This window comes from Myotis brandtii, unplaced genomic scaffold (assembly GCF_000412655.1).
Source record: "Myotis brandtii unplaced genomic scaffold, ASM41265v1 scaffold125, whole genome shotgun sequence".
NCBI lineage: Eukaryota > Metazoa > Chordata > Mammalia > Chiroptera > Vespertilionidae > Myotis > Myotis brandtii.
The window spans coordinates 5,916,084-5,942,168 of NW_005354385.1; the positions used below are offsets into that span (position 1 = coordinate 5,916,084).

A 26,085-nucleotide genomic window follows, 5' to 3' on the forward strand; every position below is an offset into this window, starting at 1 on the left:
TGAGAAATACTGGTCTAAAATGTTACATAAAATGTTCACAATTAAGGGGTAAAAGTTTCTAAAGAGGTAAAGTTCCTGAAAGAGAACTGGGTTTATTAGAACTGCAATGAAGGTTACAGGAAATTTTATAATAAAAGGTTTTACTTAAGAACATTTTAGGCATAAAGGGTTAAAGGTCACAAGACTTTATACTATATTTAAACAGCCCACAAGATTTAGAATTTTTTTTACAATCATGTCTATACCTAAGAAAAGTTATGCTTTAAAAAAGTAGAATTTCAAAAGATTTAAACTTTTTTTATATTTCATGGTTATGTAGATAATTATTTACTTTTTAAATCATTTATTCTAGGATGGTGTAATGACTAGTTAGTTATAACATTCACTGGTTTATTTTTGTACTTCAACCTACATAATTCTATTGGACAAAAGCCTATTCTGTATGGTATATTATATCTTCTGTCTATCCCCACTTTCAGCTGAAACAGTATATCTGCCATGTCATTTGCGGGCAACCAGCCTAAAAGGCCACAGCTGTTCCTTAATACAGGTGTTTGTGATTCTCTCTAGACTTCAGGGCCCTTGAGAAGAAGAAATAAGTTCCCAGCGTCTGTGACGGCTGAGCGCCTGGAATTATTTGCTGGTGGCATACTCCTATGGAAGTGCTGGGAATGCTTCTGGGCAGCATGTGTTTCAGCCAAAAAGATCCTAGGAGTGGTGAGCCGGGGAGGGCAGGGAGTGGGTGGCAAGGCTGTCACATTTGCACTGGACTTACATTGCTGGCCAGATCCTTCTGGTTCTTGGCGTGTGTCAGGGACATGGTGCTGGAAGGCAGGATGTAGCTGGTGGCTTTCACCTTTTCCCAGGCCTCCTTGTACAGGTTCTGTGGGGGTTAAAAACCTTCTTGTGAATGTGGAAAAATACATTCTGGTTAGCTTCTGAGTAGCAGATTTCCCCGTTTCCCTTCAGACACGCCCTAACAACCTCCAGATCTTCTCACTCTGGAGGATCCAAGTGCCCCTAAGTGAATAACTGGTTTAATGCCACGACCGTAATTTCGTAGCCCATTATTTTGTTTCTACCACAGTACTTATCACAGTTTGATAGTTATCAGAGTTTTTGATGCCATATTCATTCCCCATAGGTCTAAGAATTTCTGGAAGGTGAAAACCACTAACATTAACACACACACACACACACACACACACACACACACACACACACACAATTTACCCTCCCCTACTTTTATGTAGCTAGTGGGAGCTCAAAATACATTTGTTTCCACTCCTACATATTCATTTATCCAGGGGAAATGAAAACTTATGTACACACAAAAACCTATATGCACATGTATTATAGCAGCTTTATTCATAATTTGCAAAATCTGGAAACAATTCTAATTCCTTTAACTGTGAATGGATAAACAAACCATGGGACATTCATGCAATGGAATACCATTCTGCAATAAAAAATAAACTATTGATTTATGCAGCAATGTGCACAACACATAAAGTCAGTTTGCCAAGAGAAGAAAGCCAGGCCAAATGGGTACATACTATATAATTCCATTCACAAGACATTCTGGAAAAGTTAAACTTTAGGGGTAGCAAACATCTCTGTGGATGCCAGGCGAGAAGAGAGGGGCAACAAGAGAGAAATTTGGAAGGGATACAGAATTTTTATGTGTCTGGACTGTGGTGGTGAACACATGACTTTGTGTTTATCAAAAGCCACAGTACTATATACCTCAAATAGTAAAATTTACAAACAAAGAATGAGGAAGGGGGACTAAAATGGAATACAAACTGTAACAAATAAATCTAATTGTATTATACAATGGGTAACAAGACTACAGTGGCAGAAGTGGGGAAGAAAACAACTAATTTAGGTTATTTTGGAAAATATTTTGACAAGGAAAAGATTGAGAAATGATCAGATTAGAGGAGACTAAGGAGGCATGAAAACTAAATACAAAGTAGGATCCTGGATTGTATCTTAAAAAGAAAAGTTACATTAATGAAAAAACTGGTGAAATCTAGATAAAGCATGTAACATTCTAACAATGATAATTTCTTAGTTTTGATCATTGTACTACAGAGAAAAAAACTATGTAAAAAAAACAATGTGGGAATTCTATGTACTATTTTTGAAACTTTTTTTGTAAATCTCAAATTATTTCCAAATGAAGTTTAAAAAAAAAGTGTGTTGAGTTAATCAATTCAGAAGAGTTTAAAAGAGTTTTTTGGTTGGTTTGTAAGCCACTGGCCACTAGAGAATCCAGAGAAGGACAGGTTCAGGGTCAACAAAGAATAGCTCCAACGGTACCTGCTTGCCACATGGAGGAAGTTGCCAAATTTGTGTTAACTGTGTGCAATAGTGCAATATTCAAATTGGGGCTCATCTAATTGCAACTAGGAGGATTTATGAGCTAAAGTAGGAACTTAAAGGTCCAGGAAAAAAACTGGACAAACCTTTGGGAATCAAGTGCCTATCCCTTTTATTTTCTTATTGTCTCCAAAGCGGGGGGCAGGCCAGGGGGTGGGGGGAGGTAACTCAAATGAGAGAGGAAAGAAAACTCAACTCACACTGCTATAAAGATTCTTCAGATTCTTGGTTCTGTCATAATCCACTGTTTCCAGTACTGTCGTATACTTGTCCTTAATCTGATGATAATTTTCTTTATATCTCACCTACAGATAAAGAAAGATGGGTGATTCTTTTCTGCTGTTGAAAAATGTAAAGACAAATGAAGGCTCGTTCTGGAAGAGAAGACAAGCAAGACGCACCTCACTGGCATTGATGCCGCTTTGAAGAGCAGTCACGTAAACTGGTGTGTCTGTGACCAGGCTATAATTCTGCAGATTGTCTTTACTTGCTGCCGTGTATTGTATCTGTGAAGGAAAACCAAAGTCTCTATAAGGGTAAAGTATGGGTCTACAGTCAGATTTAGTAATTTGTGCCAACTTAGATGAGCCCTTATTCGTAGGCTGGGTTTCTGCATCACTCCTAACAAAGAGGCCACCCTTGTGTTGTCCTGCAGATTTTGTATGGCTGTCAAAACTAATCGCTTCTCCTGACCAAGAGTGAGGTCTGGATCTTTTCCGGGCCCCCTTCCTCATTTTGTTGTCTTTCCCACGCCTATACTCCACCCTGGCGGCAGCCCCTCAATTTCGACATTCCATTAGTCTGCTCCATCCAAGCTGAACCATATGCTGGGAGATTTCCTAAATATCTATGTTTTCACTACAGAGCTTACCTACCTACGGTCAAAGCATGCATTTGCATTCTACTATCTACACGTTAACCTGATCAACTAAGGTACTGATGCTAGAGGTAGTTTACTAGGAAACACCTCCCAGACAACGTTCTGTTAGAAATGTCTAATGCCTTAAACTACTGAGAGACACACACTAAGAGGGTCCAGCACCAGGGCAGGCCACCAGGAGAGGTGTGACTGGGCAGTGGACCTATGGCTCCCTTTCCTCATGCACTGTTAGAACAGCGTTCTCTGCCTGGGCACCGGGACAACCTGGGTAAACCCCACTGAGAGCACCATGGGTCCCATTGGTCCGCAGCCAATTAGTCCTTCTAGGGAGATTGGCTTACCTGACTCTGAAGGTCATACGACTTCTTGGCTTGGAGGATCTGAGGTGTATCCCAGACATAGCATCCAATGCCTTTCAGCCAATTCAAGTCATCTTTATACACATTCTGCAAGAAAGAAGAAGTGGTGAAAGACATAAGTACTCAATGAATTTGCAATGGGATGCTTTGATAATTTCCGATCAGCTCTTGGCTGTACATGGTGCTTAGTGGTCATAGGGTAGACTTCTCAACAGCTGGGAGGTCTTTAATGCCCTGGCCTAACAAAGCTTAGGAGGAGAATATTAGATAAGTTTTAGTCTAGTGTGAAACAGAACATGGATATCCATGGCTCAGAAGGAATTCTTACACCAAAAAGTGGCTATTCATGCCATTTTGTGTTGAAAAGCAGCAGGGTTTATGAATACAGGGATAATTAGATAAGACTGGAGGTGGGGGTTGTGGGGGGAGGCAAGGCAGGCTGGGTGAATCCTGTAATTAAGCTAAGCTGCAGGAATGACATACATCACTCAGGATCTCCTGTGCATTCCGGGCCAGTAGAATACTGGGTTCTTCTGGGAGAGACGTCCACTGGTGGAAGTAGTGTCGGTACTCGAGGTCGCTGAGGATGTACTGGCACTTTTTGGCCAGCACATGGTTCATCATATCATTGGGGATGTGAATATTTGCTTTGGTGTCCTCATAATGTTTTCTGTAGTTCAACTGAAGAAGAATATTTTTAAAGACAAACATAAGAAAGGAAAATGTAAATTATCCAGATCAATCTCTTAAGAGTTTTATTTCCAATATAGATCAGTACCTTTAGAATAGACTAAGGTTAAACAAACATACTATAATATATTCTTCTGTAAAAATTTCCCATGATTTTATAACACAGGATAAATAGTGACCTTGTTGTCAAATACAGAGCCCTCACTTTGTGTTTGGTAATGAAGGAGGGAGGGAATGGAGGTTGGAAGACTCAAAATCGGCAAAGACACACACGCTAAATGGCAGGGGTGGGGAAGTCTCAGGATCGACTCATGCCTCCCCACCCCATCCCCAGCTAATCTCGCACCAAAGAGCAGATCAGAAGTAAAGTCACAGTGAACTTTGCTTACCGCACTCCTCATCTTTTGGAAATCCAGGCAGTGAACCACACCAGGGAACTCACTGATTTCTTTTCCAGCCAGGTAGTGACCCTTCTGCTTCTCAAATGTCTCTTTGTATTTAAGCTGTGAAACAGGTACAACATTGAGAACCGCTGGGGTTTTCTAACCAGCCCTCGTTCCCCAATGAAGACTCTCCAGTCTCTGAGAGGCAAAAGTCCTACTGACCTCACTGTTCACATAGTCAGCATGCTTGGCTCCAACAATGGGGATGTAGCGTTCATCCAAGGTATAGCCGTAGGCCTTGGTTCCCTCCCACGCCCCTTTATACAGTATCTAGAACAAAGAAAAATGTGTGTCAACAAAAGTTTACTTTCAGATACCACCAAAAAGAAAGTGGTAAAATCAAGGTAAAAGATTTATGTTTAAAGGCAAGGCTTAGATCTCTGTTTACAGCCATTAGTGTACCTACCTAAGAACAAGGTAGAGTCTTTTGGCTTGTTGCAAAGGAAATCTACAAACTCTGAGGCATTTTATAACAGAGGTTAACTATATTTACAGTTCTAAAAAAATGAAAACCAATTTGCTCCTAGTGAGAAGATCACTGAAAATTGCAATCTTTCCGCTGAGATTAAACACACAGACATACTATGTGCACACATACATTGTCCTTTAAATTAGCCAAATTAAAATTGGAGGGCAAGTCTCCCATTCCTTGGCTGGAGATGTTTGTACATGACTGCTGAAAAGGGACCAGCTTTTTTTGTCTTTTCTCTGATGGTGGGTGCTCAGTCCTGTGTGCCCCCGGAACTGGTACAGCACTTGTTACATTATTTGTGGGTCTGTTCCTCTCACTTGTATGAGCTCTTGAAAGGCTTGTCTCATTTGAGCTTTAGCTCCTCAGTGCCTCCTACAGCGCCTGGCACATCATAGCAGCTCAAAATATACCAGGTGAATAAATGCTACATGCGCTGAACAATATGCTACTTTTAATAAACAAAATTAATACAATAGATGTAGTAGATTTCCTTTAAAAGTCCATTTGTTCACAAAATCATCCAAGAATGTGAATACTGACAAGAGCATAAGGTTAGGAACTGAGATGTACATCACATAAAATAGAACTTACGGTACTGTAGAGTTTTCCCATGTCTTTGGAGTGGGTGATATATGGTGTCTCTGGAGAAAATATATACTTGCCCTTTATTAATTTATTAAATGTTTCTTTATATTTTATCTAAGGAGAGCAAACAAAACAAAACAAAACCTCTGGTTACTATAAATGTATATTTAAAGTTTCATAAGATCTACCTAGTAAGATAATCAGACTACATTTAGAGATTAAAATGGACTGGAGATTAAAATTTCAGTCCATTTCAGCTAATACAATAGAATAACTTGGACAAAAATGTGGATTTTATCTAAAAGTGGGTATAATTATACCACCTACTAGTGGCTTTTAAGACATCCTCTCCCAAAGATTATCTTACAAACCCTCCTCCCTCAATTTTCTTACAAGCCAATCTGTTCAATGATAGCCAACTAGCTTCCCAGTCTATGCACCTCATTATACACAAAGCAAACTTACATCACTTTGATTGACTGAGTTAATCTTGGCCAAAACAACCTCTGGAGGATCTTCCACACTTGTAAAATTAGGATAGTTGTCGAGAGCAGCCTTCTTATATTTCACCTGCAAAGGCAGAGATGATGAAGTCGGGTCTCCCCCTACAGAGTACCCATTCCCACAGGGCAGGTAAGGAGGACAGGCAATTAGGTAAGAATAACAGGCTTTGTGTACCTGATTCACCATTTCTTGGTTTTTAGTAACCCTCACATGGTCCACAGAATCCAGGGGGATCCAGCCAATGCCTCGGAGCCACTCCAGGTCAGATTTGTAGACATTCTAAGAGCAGGAAGAAAGATATAATGCAGGAGAAATGACCGGACACAGGGTTACAGACAGCATATTAAAAACAAAGTTTTTTCAGCTTTTAAAGGATTTCAATCTTTTGTAGCTATTGTCTTTTCCATTCAGTCATGATTTCATCTGTACATCTGAGTAATAAGTCTTGAACCTCTTACTATGAATGAGGAACCTCCTTCTAGTCAAGCCTGCCTCTACACTTCCCCACCTAGTTCCTGGATTCTCCCAGTGCACCCACACGGAATAAAGAGGAGTTACTAATATGATTCAAGTTCCACAATGGTCTTTCTGCTGAGGTTCAAGTTCAGCACCTGTGCCACAGGCAGTCTTTTACTTCCTGTTTCTGTATTGGTAGTGATGGGACCTATGCAGGGTTAGCTCCTTTATGTGCCTGAGCATCATGTCAGTGCATCCTGTTTATGTTCCTATAGACAGCTGGTGTCGGGTAGAGATCTTGATTCAGGTCTCAGTGCAAAGTGGCCTAAGCCATATTAACTACCCTAGCTTTACCACAGTCTGAATGAGAAATTCTGGGCCCTCATGTGGCTCATCAGTATTTTGCAACCATTTTGCTTTGATTCCTTGCAAGCAATACTTCATTAATGCCTTGAAGAATGAGATGCTTGGCAAAGCAAGAATGGGGCATTCCCAGGGCCTGGACTATTCTATCATGCAATGTTGTTAGAATCCCAACTCAATTCCCACCCAAGCCAATTATTATTTTAAATCAGTTGATAATTTTTTATACAAATATGAGTGAGGAGTTGCTAATGCAATGGTACAAAAGCAGCAGATTAAACACAAAAATGAGGTTGAGATTTACTCAAAATGCAGCCAGTGGGTAGTGCTGTCACTCACTCACTGCTCCTGATCTTGCTCTACTTCATATCCAGCTTCAGTTCCTCCTGGGCACAAACTAAATATTTATGGCTCCAAGTTTCAAAGAGTGGTGGTTCTGGAATGCTACTTACAATTCTCAGGGTATACTGTATGTTTCTAAGTAATTAAGAAACAAAAGTCACTTACATCACTCTGTAGTTCATAGGCCTTCTTGGCCTGAATAACATCGTTTTGGTCAGGATGACATGTCCATTGGTGCAGGTAATTACGGTAATCGATATCGCTGATAAGGGACTGCCCCTGCTTGGCAGCCAACACCGACACCGTGTCAGCAGGTATGTTGATCTTGGCCTTTGTTTTATGATAGTCCTCTTTGTACAGTCGGTCATTCTGAATCTGGCCCGCGTGCTCAAACCACACTAGGTTGGGGTCATCCCTCATGGTCGGCACACCAACATAATGACCTTTTTGCTTTACATGCTCAGCTTTGTATTTCAGCTGGTGGGGAGAAGCATGGAGATGCATTCCATCAGCTTTGACAAGCACACAGGGCAAAAGGGACATTGGGCATCAACATATTCAGCACCCCCCCCCAGCTTTTTGTGTTACAATCCCCACCCTGAGAATAAATAACAAAAACATTGAAGTAGATAAATATTAAAAATATCAACTTAAATATGGGGGGGGGGGGGAAGTCATTTGTTTTCTAATTCTGGCAGTATTTTATTTGAAGGCCTAGCAATCCTAGGAAAACCAGGGAAAAGAAGAAAAAGTGAAGATGGTGATGGATGTTAGCCAGACTTGTGGTGATCATTCCACAATATGTACAAATACCAAATCATTATGTTGCACACCTAAAACTAACATAATGCCATATATATATATATATATGTCAATTTTACCACAATAAAAAAATAAATAAATGAGAAAAAGTAAAGAACTCAAACGATAGCCTTTAAAGAAACCAAGGATGGCGGGGGGGGGGGCGGGGGGCTGGAGGGGACTCCCAAAGCCCATGGGAAAAGGATCAGAAGGAAGCAGGTACCTCCACCACCCCCTAGCCTGGCCACGGTGCTATGACTTAGCATAACCGGGTTGCCCCACGTGCAAGGCCCAGCCTTTGCAAAGTGCACTTATAACAGGATGAATTACCTCGCTCTGAACATCACTAGAATGATGGGCATGAACAAACGGCACAGCATCCGGAGGCAAAATGTAGCCTGTGGCTTTTTGTTTCTCCCAGCCTTCCTTGTAGAGGTACTAGAAGACAGAGGACCACAGCAAAGGGTTACACTGAAGAGTCAGAATGGAGGGAGAAGTCGTGTGCAGACATCTCCGATGGTCCCCACCCAAAGTCCCAGGCATCTGGGTAAAACCCATACCTGGTCCAGTATCCGGGCTGCCTCCTGGGCAGTGTGCAGCAGGGGGGTTTCTGTGAGGGTGTACTTTGATTTGGTGTCATTCCAATCTTTCCGGTATTTAATCTGGAAACCAGAGGCAAGAGGTAAGTTAATTGATGTTAAGGAAGCATCATGTAAGCAGTCTAGCATCATGATCTATCTCAATGATTAAAACCTGTATCTCAGACAATGACTGCATGCTGAGTGTGTGTGAGTAGGTGGAAAAGCTTTGGAAACGACATCTTCATGATTGCAATTTTAGAACGGCAGCCATGTACTTACATCATTTAGGATTTCACCACTTTGTTTCGCTGTCACATAATCAACTCTGTCATCCACAGGAGTAAAGTTCAGACTTTCGATTTTTGTACGATATTTATTCTATGGGAAAGAAAATAGCTTTTAGACAGTCGTAGTCACTGGTCCTGTGTGAGCTGAGAAAGATACGCTAAATTTAAGGATCCTTTTCTACAAGACGCATACAGCACCATATTTGAAAGGCATCTTCTTGGCAATTTGGCTTTCTTCTTAGCATTTTATTATTTATTTATTAATTAAAAATATTTTTATTGATTTCAGAGAGGAAGGGAGAGGGAGAACGAGATAGAAACATCAATGATGAGAAAGAATCACTGATCGGCTGCCTCCTGCACACCCCCTACTGGGGATCGAGCCCACAACCCGGGCATGTGCCCTTGACAGGAATGGAATCAGGAACCCTTCTGTCTGCAGGCCAATGCTCTATCCACTGAGCCAAACCAGCTAGGACCTTAGCATTTTATTTTTGAACAAATGGCTGGCTTCTTATGCCTCCCACGAATTTTGAAGTAGCAGGTTTGCTTAGCTCCCAAAGTCATGCAATGTCTCATCATATATATTACATATATCATAATACTCAATACATTATTTTAAAACTGGACAAAGTTCTCTCAAAGTATTTTCCTGTTGCTGACAATATAAGTTTTTCGTATATACAATTCCAAACATAATGAGTGTGCTGGATATTATGTTATGGATGTGATCCCATAGTGTCATAGCAACAGCACAGGATTATTTTTTGGGGGAAAAAAGTATGTCTGGCTCAAATGACAGCAATTGAAATTGTTTAAATTGCTGATAGGTAATGACTAAACTTTGGCTTGTGTATTTTTTTTTAATGCTTACCTGAAGATATGTTTAGATAGAGGAAGAGAGAGAGAGAGAGAGAGAGAAACATCGATGTGAGAGTGAAACATTGATTGGTCGCTTCCCATATGCGTCCTGACCGGGGATCAAACCTGCAATCTTTTGGTGAACAGGATGATGCTCCAATCAACCGAGCCACCCAGCCAGAGCTTGTATATTTTTTTGTTCATTCTTTTAAGAAGTGTAACGAATGGCAGGATAAAATGTTAGAATACCTCACTGAAGATATCCCCAGCATATTTGGCATGATTGACGGAAACGGAATCATTGGGCATCCACCCGATCCCACGCAACCATTCCAAGTCGGCCTTGTAAATAGCCTGTGAAAAAAAGGTGGAGGTAAAGTCAGCAATCCTACCCACAAGTCCTGTTTATTCTGTCCATTGGTCTGATGGAGAAATACAATTCAACAATGATCTACTCAAACGGCCAGGCAGGTAACATGTAAATTAATTAGGAAGCCAGGTGGCAAAACTGAGTAACAAGCTGAGGGACATATTTTCTATTTAAGAGGGAGTAGCTTCCGTTCAGCTAGAGGTTATTGTCTGGGCTCAGGCACATTCAGAGCTTCCTCCTCTAACTTTTTAAGAGAAATAGGAAGTCCTAGATTTGTATACAAAAGTTTCTGATCTAAAAATTCTGGCAACTTAATTCAAAAATTTTAAACATTGTGTCAACTAAAAAAGCATATCTGTGCCTACACCCTATCCATGGACTGCCACTATTTTATTTATGATATAAACCTGTTGCTACTTAAATTCTATAGAAATCGTATTTTCACCTTAATTGTCCTTACCCTGTAACAATTAAGGACTGTATTCACACTACCATTTATTTCTTGACACAAAGTCTAGATCCTTTATGACTTTGGTGACTTTGATACCATACTACCAGGTGTAACTAAAACCAAATTCTTGGCTGTATAAAGACATGGAGATCTGATCCAAGGACTTAATGACATAAACTTTCTGGGAGTCCTGGCAAAATACAGAAGAGCTCATCCAAAAATGCAGCCCACTCACATCGCTTTGCAGTTCATAGGCCTTTTTGGCCTGAATCACATCGTTCTGGTCGGGCAGGCATGTCCATTGGTGTAAGCGTTGGCGGTAATCAATGTCGCTGACCAGAACCTGGCAATTTTTAGAATGCAAGATGGAAAGCATATCCACAGGGCTTTGGAACTTAGTCTTGTATTTGGCCCAGTTCAGCCGATACTCTCGTTCATTCTGAAGCTTGCCAGCTATGAGGGCCCACCGGATCCTGTTGTCGTCCCTGGCGGTGAGGGTGCCCACGTAGTGGCCCTTCTGCTTCTCATGGTCAAGCTTGTATTTATACTGGAGACACAAAAACAAAGCAGACGGGTCACAGCTTGTACTCGCAGTGCACCTAGGGCATTTGCTTACAAAACTGAGAAGTTAACCCAGGCCACACTCACATCGCTGGCGATCTCCCGGGAAGCCTTGGCAGACTGTATAGGGATGGCATCCAGCCGCACGTCGCAGCTCATCTTCATTTCATCCCAACCCTCGCGGTAAATTTTCTGAAGAGAACAAAGGGTATCATTCCAGGTTCAAATTTACCAATAACTCCAAGGACTCACGTAGAATTATTATCAGAGGGGTGCAGTTTTGAAGACCCAGAGACAGTTAAAGAAAAGGGGATAGGTGCAAGAATCATTCTGCACCATGGTACTGAAATATAAAACCATGTCCGGTGTCCAAATATCAGAGATTGACCAGAGTTCTTTCTTTTTAATTTCAATCATAGCCTCCACATAGCTGTAAATGGTTTATGTAAAAGAGTTGAGTTGCTTCTTGGATTGGTAGCTTTGGGATAAATTTCAGTTCAGACATGAATGGGCTAGTATTGAATTTCTTTATTCAATCATTTAATTTATTTAATTTTAAAATTCAATTCAATTTTGTAATCTTCAAAAGTAAAAACTTTTTAAGTTTGTGAGGCTTTCCTCCCAATATGGTTTCTTAGATTTTATATGATTGATGATGCATATTGTTTGGGAATGTTAGATGTTCCTGCTGAAGTACAATTGGATATTAATAGCCATTTTTTTTAAAGAAAAATGTAGTGTCTTTTTGTTTGTAAAGAGAAGTTAATTAAGAGAATGACTGGTTTACAGATAACCTTATAAAGACTATGCTTTCAGGGATCATTTCTATAGTTCGTTACAGAGAAATTTAAAAATATATGTTCATATTTAAATAGGCACAGTCTGTATGACAATGTCACGACGACTCAGAAATAACAATAATTTCAATGCATAATTTAGAAAACATACCAATCAGTATGGGATCTTGAACAGTGAAGAAAGGAGAGGTGAATTTCAATTATTGATAATTTCATGGCCTTTGCATATCTGAAATATGAGTGCTCAGATAAATTTTGTCTTTGTAAGTATGGATACATTTTATAGGAATTTTCATTCAAGCTTTTGTATGAATTTGGGTGGTCCTATTTTAATAATCAACTTGTTTTCTGTGCAAAAGAAAAAGTATTCTCCACATTTAAATGTATTATACTAGAGAATATTCAATGCAAACTTGTCATTATATTATTTTAAATTATTTTTGTTTTTTATTTATTTCATTTTGTTACATATTATTATCACATTATTTTTTCTCATGTCTTTATTTCTTTATTTTTGTTTGCTTATGTGGTCAAATGTATTTTTATTTGAATTAAAAATAAATCTGGCTTGAGACCAAACTTCTTCATCTACTAACTTTGGAAAAACATGAGAAAATTCCTTAATCATTTTAAGTTTCAACTTTCCTATTTGATAAAAACAAAATAACCATATTTTACTCATGTGGCTAATTTGAAGATTAAATGAGTCAACTTAACATGAATTTGCTTGATTACCTATAAAATTGTATACAAATATTCTAAAAACGTGCTTTCTAAATGATGGAAAGAGTTTTAAATAGTGAATTTTATAAAGTTATAATAATGGGGACACCATGTGTAAAGAAAATGCACATTTTGGTTGACATGCAAATGGGATGTTTGATTTCTTCCCAAATACAAGCCATTCTCATGAATATGTAAATATCTAAAGTTAATAACTTTACTTTTGGCATATTTTCAAATATTAGTCTTGCTTATATCATCATATCCAGCTGGGAAATTCATCATGCAAACAAGACCACATGAAACTTTCGAGAAAATTCCTGCCAAAGATGCCTCTGGATCAAACCAGAGAGCTGAAGAGGCCCTGCTCAAATGAAGAGCTGCCTCTCCACCCAGTCACTTGACAAGGGAACACTGCACAAAATACTGATTCTGGTCCTCCCCTTCCCGCAAAAGTATCGGGGCCCTAAAATTTTATTTTTTTCCTAAGCCTTGGAAAAAATTAGCTCTCAAGTGGCTCATTATCATAAAGTTGAGGGCACACAGTTGGGCATGTGGTGAGGAATCTTTGCCAGGCAGGTTCCTTCTCTCATAAAGATGTATTACTTTTTGAAAGATGCAAAGTTTCAATCTATGGTGAGTTGCACTAAGGAAGTATCCTTCTTCTAAGGTTATGCTTGTTCTACACATGAGAAACCTCTGAGATCCATGAAGGTGGTACCTTCTTGAACGTTGCTGCATTATGTTAGTCACATAACTAAATTCTCTCATTTTATCTAATAGATTTTTAAGTTGATGTCCTTGCTTCTCCCAGGCATATAATGATTTATTCTGCAAATAATAATAATTTTGAAATTTTTTCTTTCCAAAATTTATCTCTTATTCTTACTCTTATTCAATTATTTTGGCTTGAATGTGAGGCTTACTCAGCTAGAACTTTCAGCACATTGGCAATGTTAGTGGGCATTCTTGTTTTACTCCTGACTTGAATGAGAAGTTTAGTTACTGAAGATGAGCCTGGCCTTGGATTTGAGATTTATTCTTGCAGTCACATCAAGAAAATACTCATTTATTCTTATTTTTCTATGACTTGATTTTAGAAAATAAGAACAGATACTGAATTTTGTTGCATGCATTTCTCAATCTTATTAAAGGAGCATATGATTATTCCCTTTTGTTCTATCACATTATTAGGTTTCTGAAAATAGAATCCTCTTGGAATTCCTGTATCAACCTTAGTTGTTTGTGTCATGTATTTATATCCAATTTGATTTATTAATATTTTACTTAAGATCTTCCTCATTATCATTTGTCTAGTTTCCATTTGTGAAACTATTTGGACAAGTTTTGGTAACTGTAATGGCGTTTTTTCTTTCATTGGGCTCTATGGCAGTCTTTTTTTTTTTCCTTAATGTTTTGAAAGAATTCTTCTGTAAAATCATCTGAGTGACCATGGCATTTGAGAGGAGAATGTAACGTCCTTAATAACCCTCTCAATTTCTTGCTATATGTTTTTATTCTTTTTCTGGGGTCAATTTTGGTAATTTGTCATTTCCTAGAAAATGCCCATAGTCCCAATTTTAAAATTAATTTGTAGAGTTTTGCAAAGAATTCTCATATTTCAAGTTCACCTGACTCTGTCATTAATTCCCCTTTCTTGTGTGTGGGTGTCTTCATTCCTCTTTCATCTTTCTTGTCCTTATTCTCTTCTCCCTATTATCATGCTGACACTGGCGCACCAATAACTGACCCTGCCCAGTGACTCTGAGCCGGGGATCTGCTCCTTTCCTCACTCCTGGTCCCGGACTGATGGTGAGGAGTCTTTCTTGCCTCCACCAATCTTCTCTCCCTTGACTATGAAGAGTTCCACTGGTGATATTGTAGCACCAACTCAATGACTTTCTAAACAAAATGGATTCTGTTGCGATACTTACATTGCTCACATTGAGAGCATTGGCTCTGGCGAGATTAATTTCTGGAGTATCTGGCATTATGTGGATCGAAGTTTTATCCTTGTCCCAAACTTCTCTGTACTTTGGCTATGGAAAGAACCAATAATAAAGAAGTTACTTCATAATTTGTAACTTTGCTAGTTCCAATGCACAACTTTTAATTTTTCTGATGCAAAACATTTTTATATCTAGAGCCTTTTCACATAGATTACTCAAATTTGATAAAAAATTTTTATTACTGTATTAATACCTTTTATTAATACTTTGAGTTTCTGTTTAAAATTAGAAAGTAAATAATAAAGCAACTCTGTCAACATTACTTATTAAAATATTTGCTATCATCAATATTATGTTTATTACTAGGTTAATGATTTGTTTGTTTGTTTGTTTTTGTTAATTCTCAACCGAGGATATTTTTCCATTGAGATTACTAGGTTAATGATTTCTTTCTTTCTTTCTTCATTTTTTTTTTTTTTTGTTAATTCTCAACCGAGGATATTTTTCCATTGATTTTTAGAGAGAGTGGAAGAGAGAGGGAAAGACAGAGAGAAACATTGATGTGAGGGAGGAGCCTCACAGGGCCCGGGCAATGATTTCATTTATTTATAACACTAACCTAATTTTATTATAGAGAAAATGGTACTTACAATACTAATATTTTCAGCATTTGACTTAGCAAGGACAACTTCCGGTGTGTCGACGATGCTTGTGTACTTGAGATTCACCACAGGTGTCCGGTAGACACTGTCTCGTAGGATCTCCTGGGCATTCTTGACTCTCAGTACTTCGGGAGACCCATCCGGCATCCAGCCAATGCCACGCAACCACTCCAAGTCAGCCTTGTAGATAGCCTGGGAAAGAAAACAAAGTCAGCTAGAAACGGGCTTTTTTTAAAAATTAGTAAAATAGGCAAGCACTTTTGTATGTTACATTTTATCTTCCACAAACAGTAATAAAAAATGAGTACTCTCCTGACAAACATAACTTCTCATATACACAGTAGTGCTTTGTTCTGCCTTTCCCCTGTGGCAGGGGGTCCAAGTTTGGGTGCATGTGCACATTTTAAAAAGCAGAAAGATGTAGAAAGAGCTCTCTGCTTGGGGGATGCATGCCAAATTTTTGAATAACATTAGATACTCATCCTACTAGTCAATGTGGAATTTAAAGCAATAATAATGGGCTCTTTAGTAAGTCCTCTACAAAGCAACCAGAATGATCTTTTCAAAGTTCGAAATTCAAATCTGCTGTCACCACATCCCCTCATCCTGTGACTTCCCATTGGTCCTAGGATAAAGATCAAAATCCCTAACATGGACTAGAAGGCAAGGGCTGACCTGGCACCAGTCCCGACTGTTCTCCCAGCCTCATCTTACGGGTGCTTCCCTTCGACCTGTGCATTCTGACCGCACCGGCCTTCTTTCAGTTGTGGTTTGCATATGGCCCCCTTTGCATATGTTGCTCATTCTGCAGGAACATCCTCTGTGTCCTCCTCAGAGCCACCTCCTACTCTCCCTTCAGAGCCACTAAATCAGCACTTCCTTCGATAAGCTTTCGCACCTCTCATAGAGCCAGAGATCACTCCTCGCCATCTCACTATTTGCTGATATTCTCCAATTAGCACCTATTTCTTTGTTATCGATGTGAATTCCTAAAGTCGGGAACTTGGTCTCATTTATTCTTTATTTACAATTGTATCTTTAGTGCCTAGCCCAACATTTGGCACATAAAGTGTCTAATATCTTAAAAAGACAATTAAGAATGCAATCCCTACCCTAGCTTCACAATTCTGATCTCAATTGTTGTGTTTTTTTCCAAGATAGCAAGCACCTCCCTTTGAATAGGGATTTTTATTTTCTTGATTATCTAAATCTGTTTCCCCAGACATAGGTAAGTGGTAAACCATATCAAATTGCTTTATGTTAAGCACCAGTTATTAATTTTATAAAAAACCCTGGTGTTCTTCAGAAATGATATTTTAATAACTAGGTAATAAGATATAAATACCAGGCTAAAAAGGTAGTAAGAGGAGTGAAAAGGTAGGAAATTTTCTACCTACATGAAGAATGACATATCTAGAATTTAGAAGAAAGGATTCTCAAAGAAGATTACATAGACATTTTGAAATTTCCCTCCCTCATTCTCTAAGAACTTGATTGCTGTGCACGCCTCAGTTCACTAATGTGGGTCAGGTTAGTGAACAGACTGCCTTTCTTGAGAAAACGGCCTACATTCACCAGGTGGCAATGCATTTCAAGTGATGGGCGTACATCCTACAGGAAACTCATTCATTATGAGAAAGCATCTTTTGAAGCTTAGGGGAACCAAGTTTACGTAATTTAAAAAAAATGGTATCCCTTCTATAGAAAAAATAAATAGCCTGAGGGAATCCATCATTTCCCAAACATTGAATGTGCAGAAAATATGAGTAAATCTAAAAGCACTTCAGGTAAATTAATGAAACACCAGGTTGTAAAGAACACCAAGTTAAGGGAAACCAGTGAGTCTGGAGCATGCTGCTAACCTTTGAAATTAAATTTAAGGAAAATAGCCTAGTTCAATGCATAGTTGAAGGACCAGGACAATCCTTAATAAACACTGCACATGTTCACAAGTCTATAGAAAAATTATCTGAAGGACCAGGACAATCCTTAATAAACTACAAACACTGCACATGTTCACAAGTCTATAGAAAAATTATGAAAATAAAAACTTAACAACAAAAACAAAAACTTTCTGAATAAACCCAGCAGGAGGGTAGACACTTAATAAGCTTGGTAAAATACTCAAGGGAAGTGCTTATGCAGGGGGAGTTGTATTTTCCCACGCACTGGAAGGAGTGGTCAGGCAGAGCTGTGGAAGGCTTCCTTCCCGGGGACAGCTCACCCCTCAGACACCTGCCTTGGTGCTCCCTTCCCAGGCACACACTTACATCACTCTGCAGGTCGTACGCTCTCCTGGCGTGTAAATAAGCTTGGTAAAATACTCAAGGGAAGTGCTTATGCAGGGGGAGTTGCATTTTCCCACACACTGGAAGGAGTGGTCAGGCAGAGCTGTGGAAGGCTTCCTTCCCGGGGACAGCTCACCCCTCAGGCACCTGCCTTGGTGCTCCCTTCCCAGGCACACACTTACATCACTCTGCAGGTCGTACGCTCTCCTGGCGTGGATCACATCATTCTGGTCAGGAAAGCAAGACCACTGGTGCAGGTACTGGCGATAGTCCACGTTGCTTGCTAATGCCTGGCCTTCTTTGGCAGTGCTGATGGACACCATGTCCCCCGGGATGGAGATCTTCGCCTTGTGGTCATTGTAGGCCTTTTTGTACAGCCTGTCATTCTGCATCTTTAGTACATTTGCTGCCCAAGCCAGTTTAGGGTCTTCCTTGGCATTGCGACATCCAATATAGTGGCCTTTCTGTTTCTCATAAGCAGTCTTATATAGATACTATTGGGTGTGAACAGAAGAAAGAAGAGTTGTTTTTCCAAATTCAATATGTCTAGACATTCAGTTCAAAATAGCTCCATTCCCTTAGATTCCTGTTTTTGGGGCGCTATAAGCACCTCTAGGCAAGAACATTGTGAGCACCTCTAAGGCAAGAAGTGTGCTTCTAGGTTTTCCTCCAATACAGGCTTGTCCAGTGTTTCCCAAACTCCAGTCAAGGTTTGGCACCCTCACATGTTTTGTCACAAACACGTACCAAATGTACTTCATACTTTAAGTCAATTTGATCCTTTGTTTAAATAAATTTATTTTTTAAGTGTAAAGTTACTTAAATTGTTATTTTAAAATTTATAATTCTATCTAAATGGGATAAAATCAGTATTATTTCTAGCACACATTGAAACACATATATAACCATTTAAAAAAATGCTTGTTTATGTGTTGCATAATATATCACTTTGAGAAACAACACAATTCTTTTCACCTATAAATCTCCAAATGCTAGTAAATTAGCTTATATTGAGAAGATATTGAAAATAAAATAAAAATCTGTGCTTAAACATAAGAAGAAGAGCAGAACTCAGCAGAGATGCATGAAGATCATCAAATTGTTGTAAAGTTGTTCTTAAATTTGGGATTTTAAAACAAGACACTAATAACAATGACCTCCACTTAAGTATAATTCCTGGGGAAATAAGTTAAAGATTAGTATGGCATTAACCCCCTGTGTGCCCACTAGTGTTTGTCAAAGCTGGGCAAGGAGGAGCTCTTACATCACTGGCGATATCCCTGGAAGCCTTGGCATGCTGGATCCCAATGGCATCTGCTCGCAGGTCATAGCCGGTCGACTTGACATCTTCCCAAGCTTGCTGGTAGTGTTTCTGCAATTGGAGATTGCAATGCTACAGTCAGTCTGAAGAGGGAGCTACTGAGCAACATGCTAACAGTTATACTGAAAACTAATCTCCCCTAGAGCTTCATAAAATAGGCTGGTTTCATATTGAACTTATGTTCCAATCGTTTTTTCATGGAATTTAGTAAAGTTATCTCTTATACTTTTTTTTTAAGAAGGAAATTTAGGAGACAGGAAATCATGTTAAAATGAGAAAAAAATATTATTTGGTTTTTAAAAGGAAAATCAATGATGGGTCACTAAAAAGAGAGCTAAGTATTATTATACATGCATAGGTACTTTTATGTTGTGTTTTGGCAAAACCACTGCATTTTCCCTTCCAACAAAGATAAAGACACATATCTCTAAACACACACACACACACACACACACATTAGCTTAAAGACTAGAAATAAAAGGAATGGTAGGGAACTGTCTTTTATAAATACTTTCCGGAGCATACTGCCTAAAGGTTCAGTTAGGCAGAAAGCATTGTATAAAGCAAATGGGTGTGTAGTGCCTTACGTTGCTGATCTGCAGGGCGTTGATCTTGGACTGCAGCATCCCTGGAGTGTCGGCTGGCACATTCACATTAGCCTTCTCTTTGTCCCAGGCATCGCGATACAATGGCTGGTAAAAATGAAAAACAAAGGATGATTGACGAGTAAATAAATCAATTACCACATGAATAACATTACAATTAAAAATTCTCTTTGAAGGTTTTCCTATGTAAATATAGATCACATTTTGTTTTTGTTTAGAAAGTGCCAATGGTGACTTCAACAAGAGGAATACATTCATGCATAATATAATATAAATGTAAAATGAGTCAGAAACATGGTAGTAAAATAATCCTCTTGCATTTATTCACATGTAATTATCAGGCAGTAAACCTGCATTGTAGGTAACTATGATATTCCACAATGCTAGTAAAGTCCTGGTTCTCTTAACTAAAATAACTTTAATAATGTCTAACATTGCTACCCCTGGACTTTTCAACTTATTTTATGATTGAATACAAAAAAGATGTCAATTTCTGATCATGGTATTAACTGGTTGACCAGTATTATAGGCAAGGTCTTAAAATGCGTTCAAAGTATACATCAGAGTCTGTGAAACATGAAGATACCCACTACACTTATAGTGAGCAAAGAGTTATCTAATGAAATGAAATGTGGATACTGTTCATCGACCGACTATATAAAATTCTATCTGGATATATGTATCTTCAGGATTCTGATGGGTATTAGCAGTTTAAAGTTCACAGCTTACCTCGCTGATCTGTAGAGCATTGGTCTTTGCCAGAATGACTTCAGGCGTATCAGCAATGCAGGTGAATTTGAGGGTCTCAGGCTTTGTACGATACAGCTTTTCATTGAGGAGATCTTGGGCATTCTTCACTCTCACCACTTCCACAGAACCCTCTGGCAACCATCCGATACCCTTCAACCATTCCAGGTCTGATTTGTACACGTTCTACATGAAGGAGAGGACCACAGAGTGCAGAAGAGTCAAATTTGTAGTAGAGCACAATGCCAACAAACCACACACACGATCTCTGTTTAAATCAGCTGGGTGGCCAATCCCACGAAACTCAAGGATCAGCATTAAATGGTATCATTGGTGTACTGTCTCTGGCACAGGTCTCTGGGAGAAGCTCACAGGATCTATCCTCCAGGATTGGAGCAGGGCTGACAAGTGGCATTTGGGGAATGACAGACTGCAATGGCATAAAATGCAAAGTTGAGCTTTTGTGCTCACCACTTGGAATCTGCCTTTTATGTACCACTGGGAATGCCTACAGATGTATCATCTGCAGGAATTTAGGGGGAAAAAGTCCTTAGATGCATGTATAATGAGAAAAAATACATATCTATAAACATTTTTCTCTATATACAAAAATATAATATAAATATACATTTTCCTATATGCACCAGATAAACTTGAAATGCAAAATTTTCTTATGCTTAACCTGTTTCTGAAACTTAGGTATCTGATAATGTATCACAAATGTACTGGATCAGAACAACTGGGACTGAAATTTTCTACCTAATTACATAGAATAGCAGAGTGATTTTCATCTTGATGGATAAGGCCTTGTTGCATAAGAAGGAATCCCCTATAAGATTAAAAAATATTCAGAAAAACTCTACTATCATGAAATGTACAGACTATGCTAGGTTCTTTCTATGAAGATTACCAGTTAAATTACATCCCCAGGGATTACACTATGATTACACACACAGGCACACATCTCCCCAGGGGTCTGGTGATAATATACGCACATCGCTCTGCAGTTCGTAGGCTTTCTTGGCCTGGATCACATCATTCTGATCCGGCAGACACGTCCACTGGTGCAGATAATTGCGATAATCCACGTCGCTAACCAGGACCTGGCATTTCTTGGCTTGAACAATTGACATCATGTCCAAGGGTGTATTGTAAATTCCTTTAGACTTCTCATAAGCTTTCCTATATTCCCTGTCACTCTGGATCTTGGCAGCATGTATAGACCATACCAATTTGGGATCATCTTGTAGGCTGCGGAAACCCACGTGGTGGCCCAGTTGCTTACGGTAACCTTCTTTGTATTTGTACTAAAGCGGTGAAAAAACAGATAAAAAGACATATGAAAATAATGTATTGGAGAACTTTTCATGAAATGTTTCAGAATATTTTCTTAATGTAAATTGGCTTGACATTGGCAGTCATTATGTACATCAGCTCACTTTAAGGAAATTAGAAAGGGCTATTTAGATAGCTTTAGAGAGGACATGAGTAAATCAGGAGGGACAGTATGGTAAACAAGAGTAATAAAAAAATAATAATAGCTAACATTTACTGAGCAATCACTCTATGCCAGACTCTATTATGAATGCTTCAAATGTATGAGGTTGATCCATCTGATATTGCTGATTTTTTAAGTTAAAAATAGTTGACAGTGGCAATTATAAATTCATTTAATCCTCACAACATCTCTATGTGGTAGTACTATTATTATCACATATTTCAGATGGGGGGGGGGACACAGTAAGGGTAACCATTGTCCCCAAAATTGCCTGGCAGGTGGAAACATTAGGTCAGATGGCCCCCCAAGAGTACTGAAGGTACTTCAAGTAGGAAAAAATCATGTGTGATTTAGGAGACAGACAAGATGTATGTTTCAGGAATGGAAAGCAAGGTTGTTGGTTTGAATCAGAAGATGACAGTAAAAGACCCATGGATAAAAGTTTGTGGTCCACGCTTGTCCTCAATGTCTTAGGACTAGAGTTAGATAGCTTCTCTTCCCCATATTTAGATCTGATCGGTAAATTTGGACAAAAGGGAGATAGAAAGAACAGGAATAAAGCAGACACTGTACTCAGGTATAGTTTTTAGAGATAAAGAGGAGGAAGAAGTTAGAAAGAAACAGCTGGATACATGAAATAAAAAATAGAGAAGAATGGGGAGAAAGGGAATAAAGATGGCTTAAAGATTTGGAACTGGGGGGGGGGGGCGGCGAACTTGATAGGATAATTGTTTTGACCATTAGTAAGTTTTAAAAGTACTGTTAAATGAACTTCAAAAGGTTACTAAGATCATTCATTATACATAAGCCTCCAGCATAAAATCTTGTTTATAAAATGTGATTTCATTCTTAAGTCTTCTTGTTTGACACTTTCACCTGTGATTTATATTTATGGAGAATGTCAAAAATATTTTGGGGGTAAAATCACATTGTATTGGTTCCTGAATTTTCCCCAAGAATTTCACACAGACCCTTCACGATATTTTTCTCCTACTTAGAAACAACTTAGAAGTTATTTACACATGTACCTCATTTATGCTTACCTTAATGTTCTTTTGTCCCATTTTAATGTTTTAAAATAAAGTCTTTAGTGTAAGACAAAACATAATCATTTGTCTAGATCTTTAAAAAACACCCAAATTCTTGAAAAATACTCTGCCTATCTGTTGCATGGAGGAGGGGAACCACAAGGCAACAAGGAGCCGTACCTCACTGGCGATTTCCCTGGAGGCTTTGGCATGCTTGATTTCGATGGCATCTGCTCTTATGTCATAGCCTTTCTGCTTGGCCTCGTTCCAGTCTTTCTGGTAGAGTTTCTATTGAGGGAAAAAACAGGTTTGTTTACAAGAATTGAAAATAAGTAAATATACTCAAAGTAGTCATATGAGTCATAAGGCATAATGTCAATGATGGCAACATAAGAACAAAACCTGTCACTTCTGAGTTCTTCTCTTGGTTATTGGTTATTTACTTTGTGGAGTGCCGGATACTTCTGATAAAATTTTCAAAGGTAAATATCTAAGTCTAGCAGCTAAACACCTAAATCTAAACATCTGAACCCAAACTAATATTTGAATATCTGTATTCATCACAATATGGCCCACATCTGAAGAAATCTCATTACACAGTAGATGAAAACTAAGAATCAATGGTGAACCTTCTTCACAAGGCAACATATGAAACCTGATTAGATTGTCTTCCTAATGTTGTCCTTTGACTTTTTAGAGGTCTCTGCTAATGATGTGACATATATATCATACATATCCTGCACTTTGCATATATTTAGAAGTTGTCTTTTGGCTTTTCTTACAGCCTTCAAATGTCCAACAAGAAAGTTCTGGATCAATCAAAAACTGATAAAGACAATAGAAAAAAAGATAATAGAGACTATTACCTTTTAAGAGGCATTTAACTAGGGATTTCATTATTCTCAAATAAGATACAATGAAACTGAGCTGTGAACATTAGATACTAGAGGCCCGGTGCATGAAATCTGTGCACGGGTGGGGCCCCTAGGCCTGGCCTGTGACTGGGGCCTCTCAGGGCTGGGCTGGCCAGGGTCTGCCGGTTGCCGGATGGGGCCTGCTGGGCAGGGCCTGCCGGATGGGGCGGAGGTTGGCTGGCCGTGGGAGGTTGGCTGTGGGAGTGCACTGAACACCAGGGAGTACTCCTGCATTGAGCGTCTGCCCCCTGGTGGTCAGTGCGTGCCATAGTGACTGGTCAACTGGTCGTTCTGGTCATTTGGTTGCTTAGGCTTTTATATATATATAAATAGGACAGTGATTTCAAGGTTGAAAGAAGTACATCACTAAGATGCAGGTATCCTACACGTTGCAGTCCAGGGACTCAACCATGTATCTAAACTAACATTTAAAAGAGAATTTCCATTCATATTGTATTGGGAGTGGTAGCTAGAGAGAAAGTGTCGAGCATCAAAAGCTGTAAACATTTCTAAGATAGGTAATTTTTCAATTACAACACACTCCATAGCGGACAGATATTGACTCATAAAGGCATTGACACTTCATATCCACGCCACTTACATTGCTGATTTGCAAGGCATTGATTTGGGCCTGCAGCATGACTGGCGTGTCGGAAGGAATGTTGATGTTGGTTTTGTCTTTATTCCAGGCTTCTTGATACAGTTTCTGTGGAGAGAAGGAAAATTTTATTTCAATATTTCATAGAGAATGGAGATCTGAAACATAAAGTCTAAGTGACCATTTAATCTGGAATAATGTTTTTATATATGGTTGTGATGGTTAATTTTATGTGTCAACTTGCCTAAGCCACAGTACCCAGACATTCAGTCAAACATTATTCCAGACATTCTGTGAAGGTATTTTTAAGATGACATTAACATCTCAGCAGACTTTGGGTAAAGCAGACTACCCTCCATATTGTAGGTGGGCTTTGTCTAGTCAAAGGCCTTTTTAGAAAAAAGTCTGACTTCCTCTGAACAAGAAGTCACTCTGCCTGTCGATGCCTTTGGGCTTGAACTACAGCTCCTTCCTGCCTCCAGTCTGCCGCCCACGCTGCAGATGTTGGACTTGCCGCCTCCACAACAGAGCCAATTCCTTACAACCAATCTCTCTCTCCTACACACCCTACTGGTTCTGCTTTTCAGGAGAACCCTGACTAATACAATCTTATACCATTTAATATGCAGCATTGTGCCACAGGTTTTAGTATTTTATAGAACTTAGGAGAACGCTGACTAATACAATCTTATACCATTTAATATGCAGGCAGCATTGTGCCACAGGTTTTAGTATTTTATAGAACTTAAATATTTGTTTTCCTGACGCACAATGGAGTAACACTTTTCTAGTTTTAATGCTTCCAAATGTGTGGCAGGGGACGGGCACCTTGGCATGCATCAGAGTTCTGCTTCACATGCGTCCTCACTGAACTAGTCAAGAGACTCTTAGAGGTGCTCCCATCACTACAGTCTTTGAAGAGGAACAGTCCGCCTGTCCCCTGTGGCTGGCCTCATTTGATAACAAAGCCCCACAAAAGGAACGCCTGAGATAAAATGGTTCTTACCTCACTAATTTGCAGAGAATTGGCTTTTGCCAGGACAACTTCTGGAGTGTCAGTAATGCAAGTGAATGTCAAGGCTTCTGGTCGCGTCCGATAGAGCCTTTCATTCATCAGGTCTTGAGCACCTTTCACTCTGGTCATTTCTACTGAGCCTTCTGGCATCCAGCCGATGCCACGCAACCACTCCAGGTCTGCCTTATACACACTCTACAAGGGGTTAGAACAAAATTTTGTTCCCGTGTTAGACACATTATCCCGTAATTGAAAAGTAAAGTTCATGGGGAGATGGTGGTTCCAAAAAAGAAAGACCTGAGATTTTACATAACTTGGGGGTTGTAATATCAATGACAGAGTAATTTGTAAAAGCCTGATTCTTTATACTAACCATGAATAGGAATACACTAGTAATAATGTTAAATTTTATGATAATTATTTTATATTTTAAAAAATTATAAAATAAACATTTTAAAAAGGAAATTTTGTTGACTCTCATTCCATTTTCATCCTGTAAAAAGAAACCCATGCAAAGTCCGTTCAGTGTGTTGGATATAATATAGTAGA

The 26,085-nt window shown here is 39.1% G+C and overlaps 1 protein-coding gene across 1 annotated transcript in view; it reads right to left on the reverse strand.

Moving 5' to 3' along the window:
- NEB (nebulin) overlaps window positions 1-26,085 on the reverse strand; it is a 195,250-nt gene that overhangs the window by 58,881 nt on the left and 110,284 nt on the right. Inside the window, 27 exon segments of the mRNA XM_014534158.1 lie at window positions 776-883; window positions 2,586-2,690; window positions 2,787-2,891; window positions 3,607-3,711; window positions 4,108-4,305; window positions 4,704-4,817; window positions 4,920-5,027; window positions 5,821-5,928; window positions 6,280-6,384; window positions 6,493-6,597; window positions 7,645-7,956; window positions 8,611-8,718; window positions 8,841-8,942; window positions 9,141-9,239; window positions 10,259-10,363; window positions 11,066-11,377; window positions 11,479-11,583; window positions 14,846-14,950; window positions 15,511-15,714; window positions 17,993-18,304; window positions 19,075-19,182; window positions 19,719-19,823; window positions 20,466-20,669; window positions 21,479-21,790; window positions 23,190-23,297; window positions 24,525-24,629; window positions 25,528-25,731. Coding sequence (XP_014389644.1) covers window positions 776-883; window positions 2,586-2,690; window positions 2,787-2,891; window positions 3,607-3,711; window positions 4,108-4,305; window positions 4,704-4,817; window positions 4,920-5,027; window positions 5,821-5,928; window positions 6,280-6,384; window positions 6,493-6,597; window positions 7,645-7,956; window positions 8,611-8,718; window positions 8,841-8,942; window positions 9,141-9,239; window positions 10,259-10,363; window positions 11,066-11,377; window positions 11,479-11,583; window positions 14,846-14,950; window positions 15,511-15,714; window positions 17,993-18,304; window positions 19,075-19,182; window positions 19,719-19,823; window positions 20,466-20,669; window positions 21,479-21,790; window positions 23,190-23,297; window positions 24,525-24,629; window positions 25,528-25,731 — 4,071 coding nt within the window.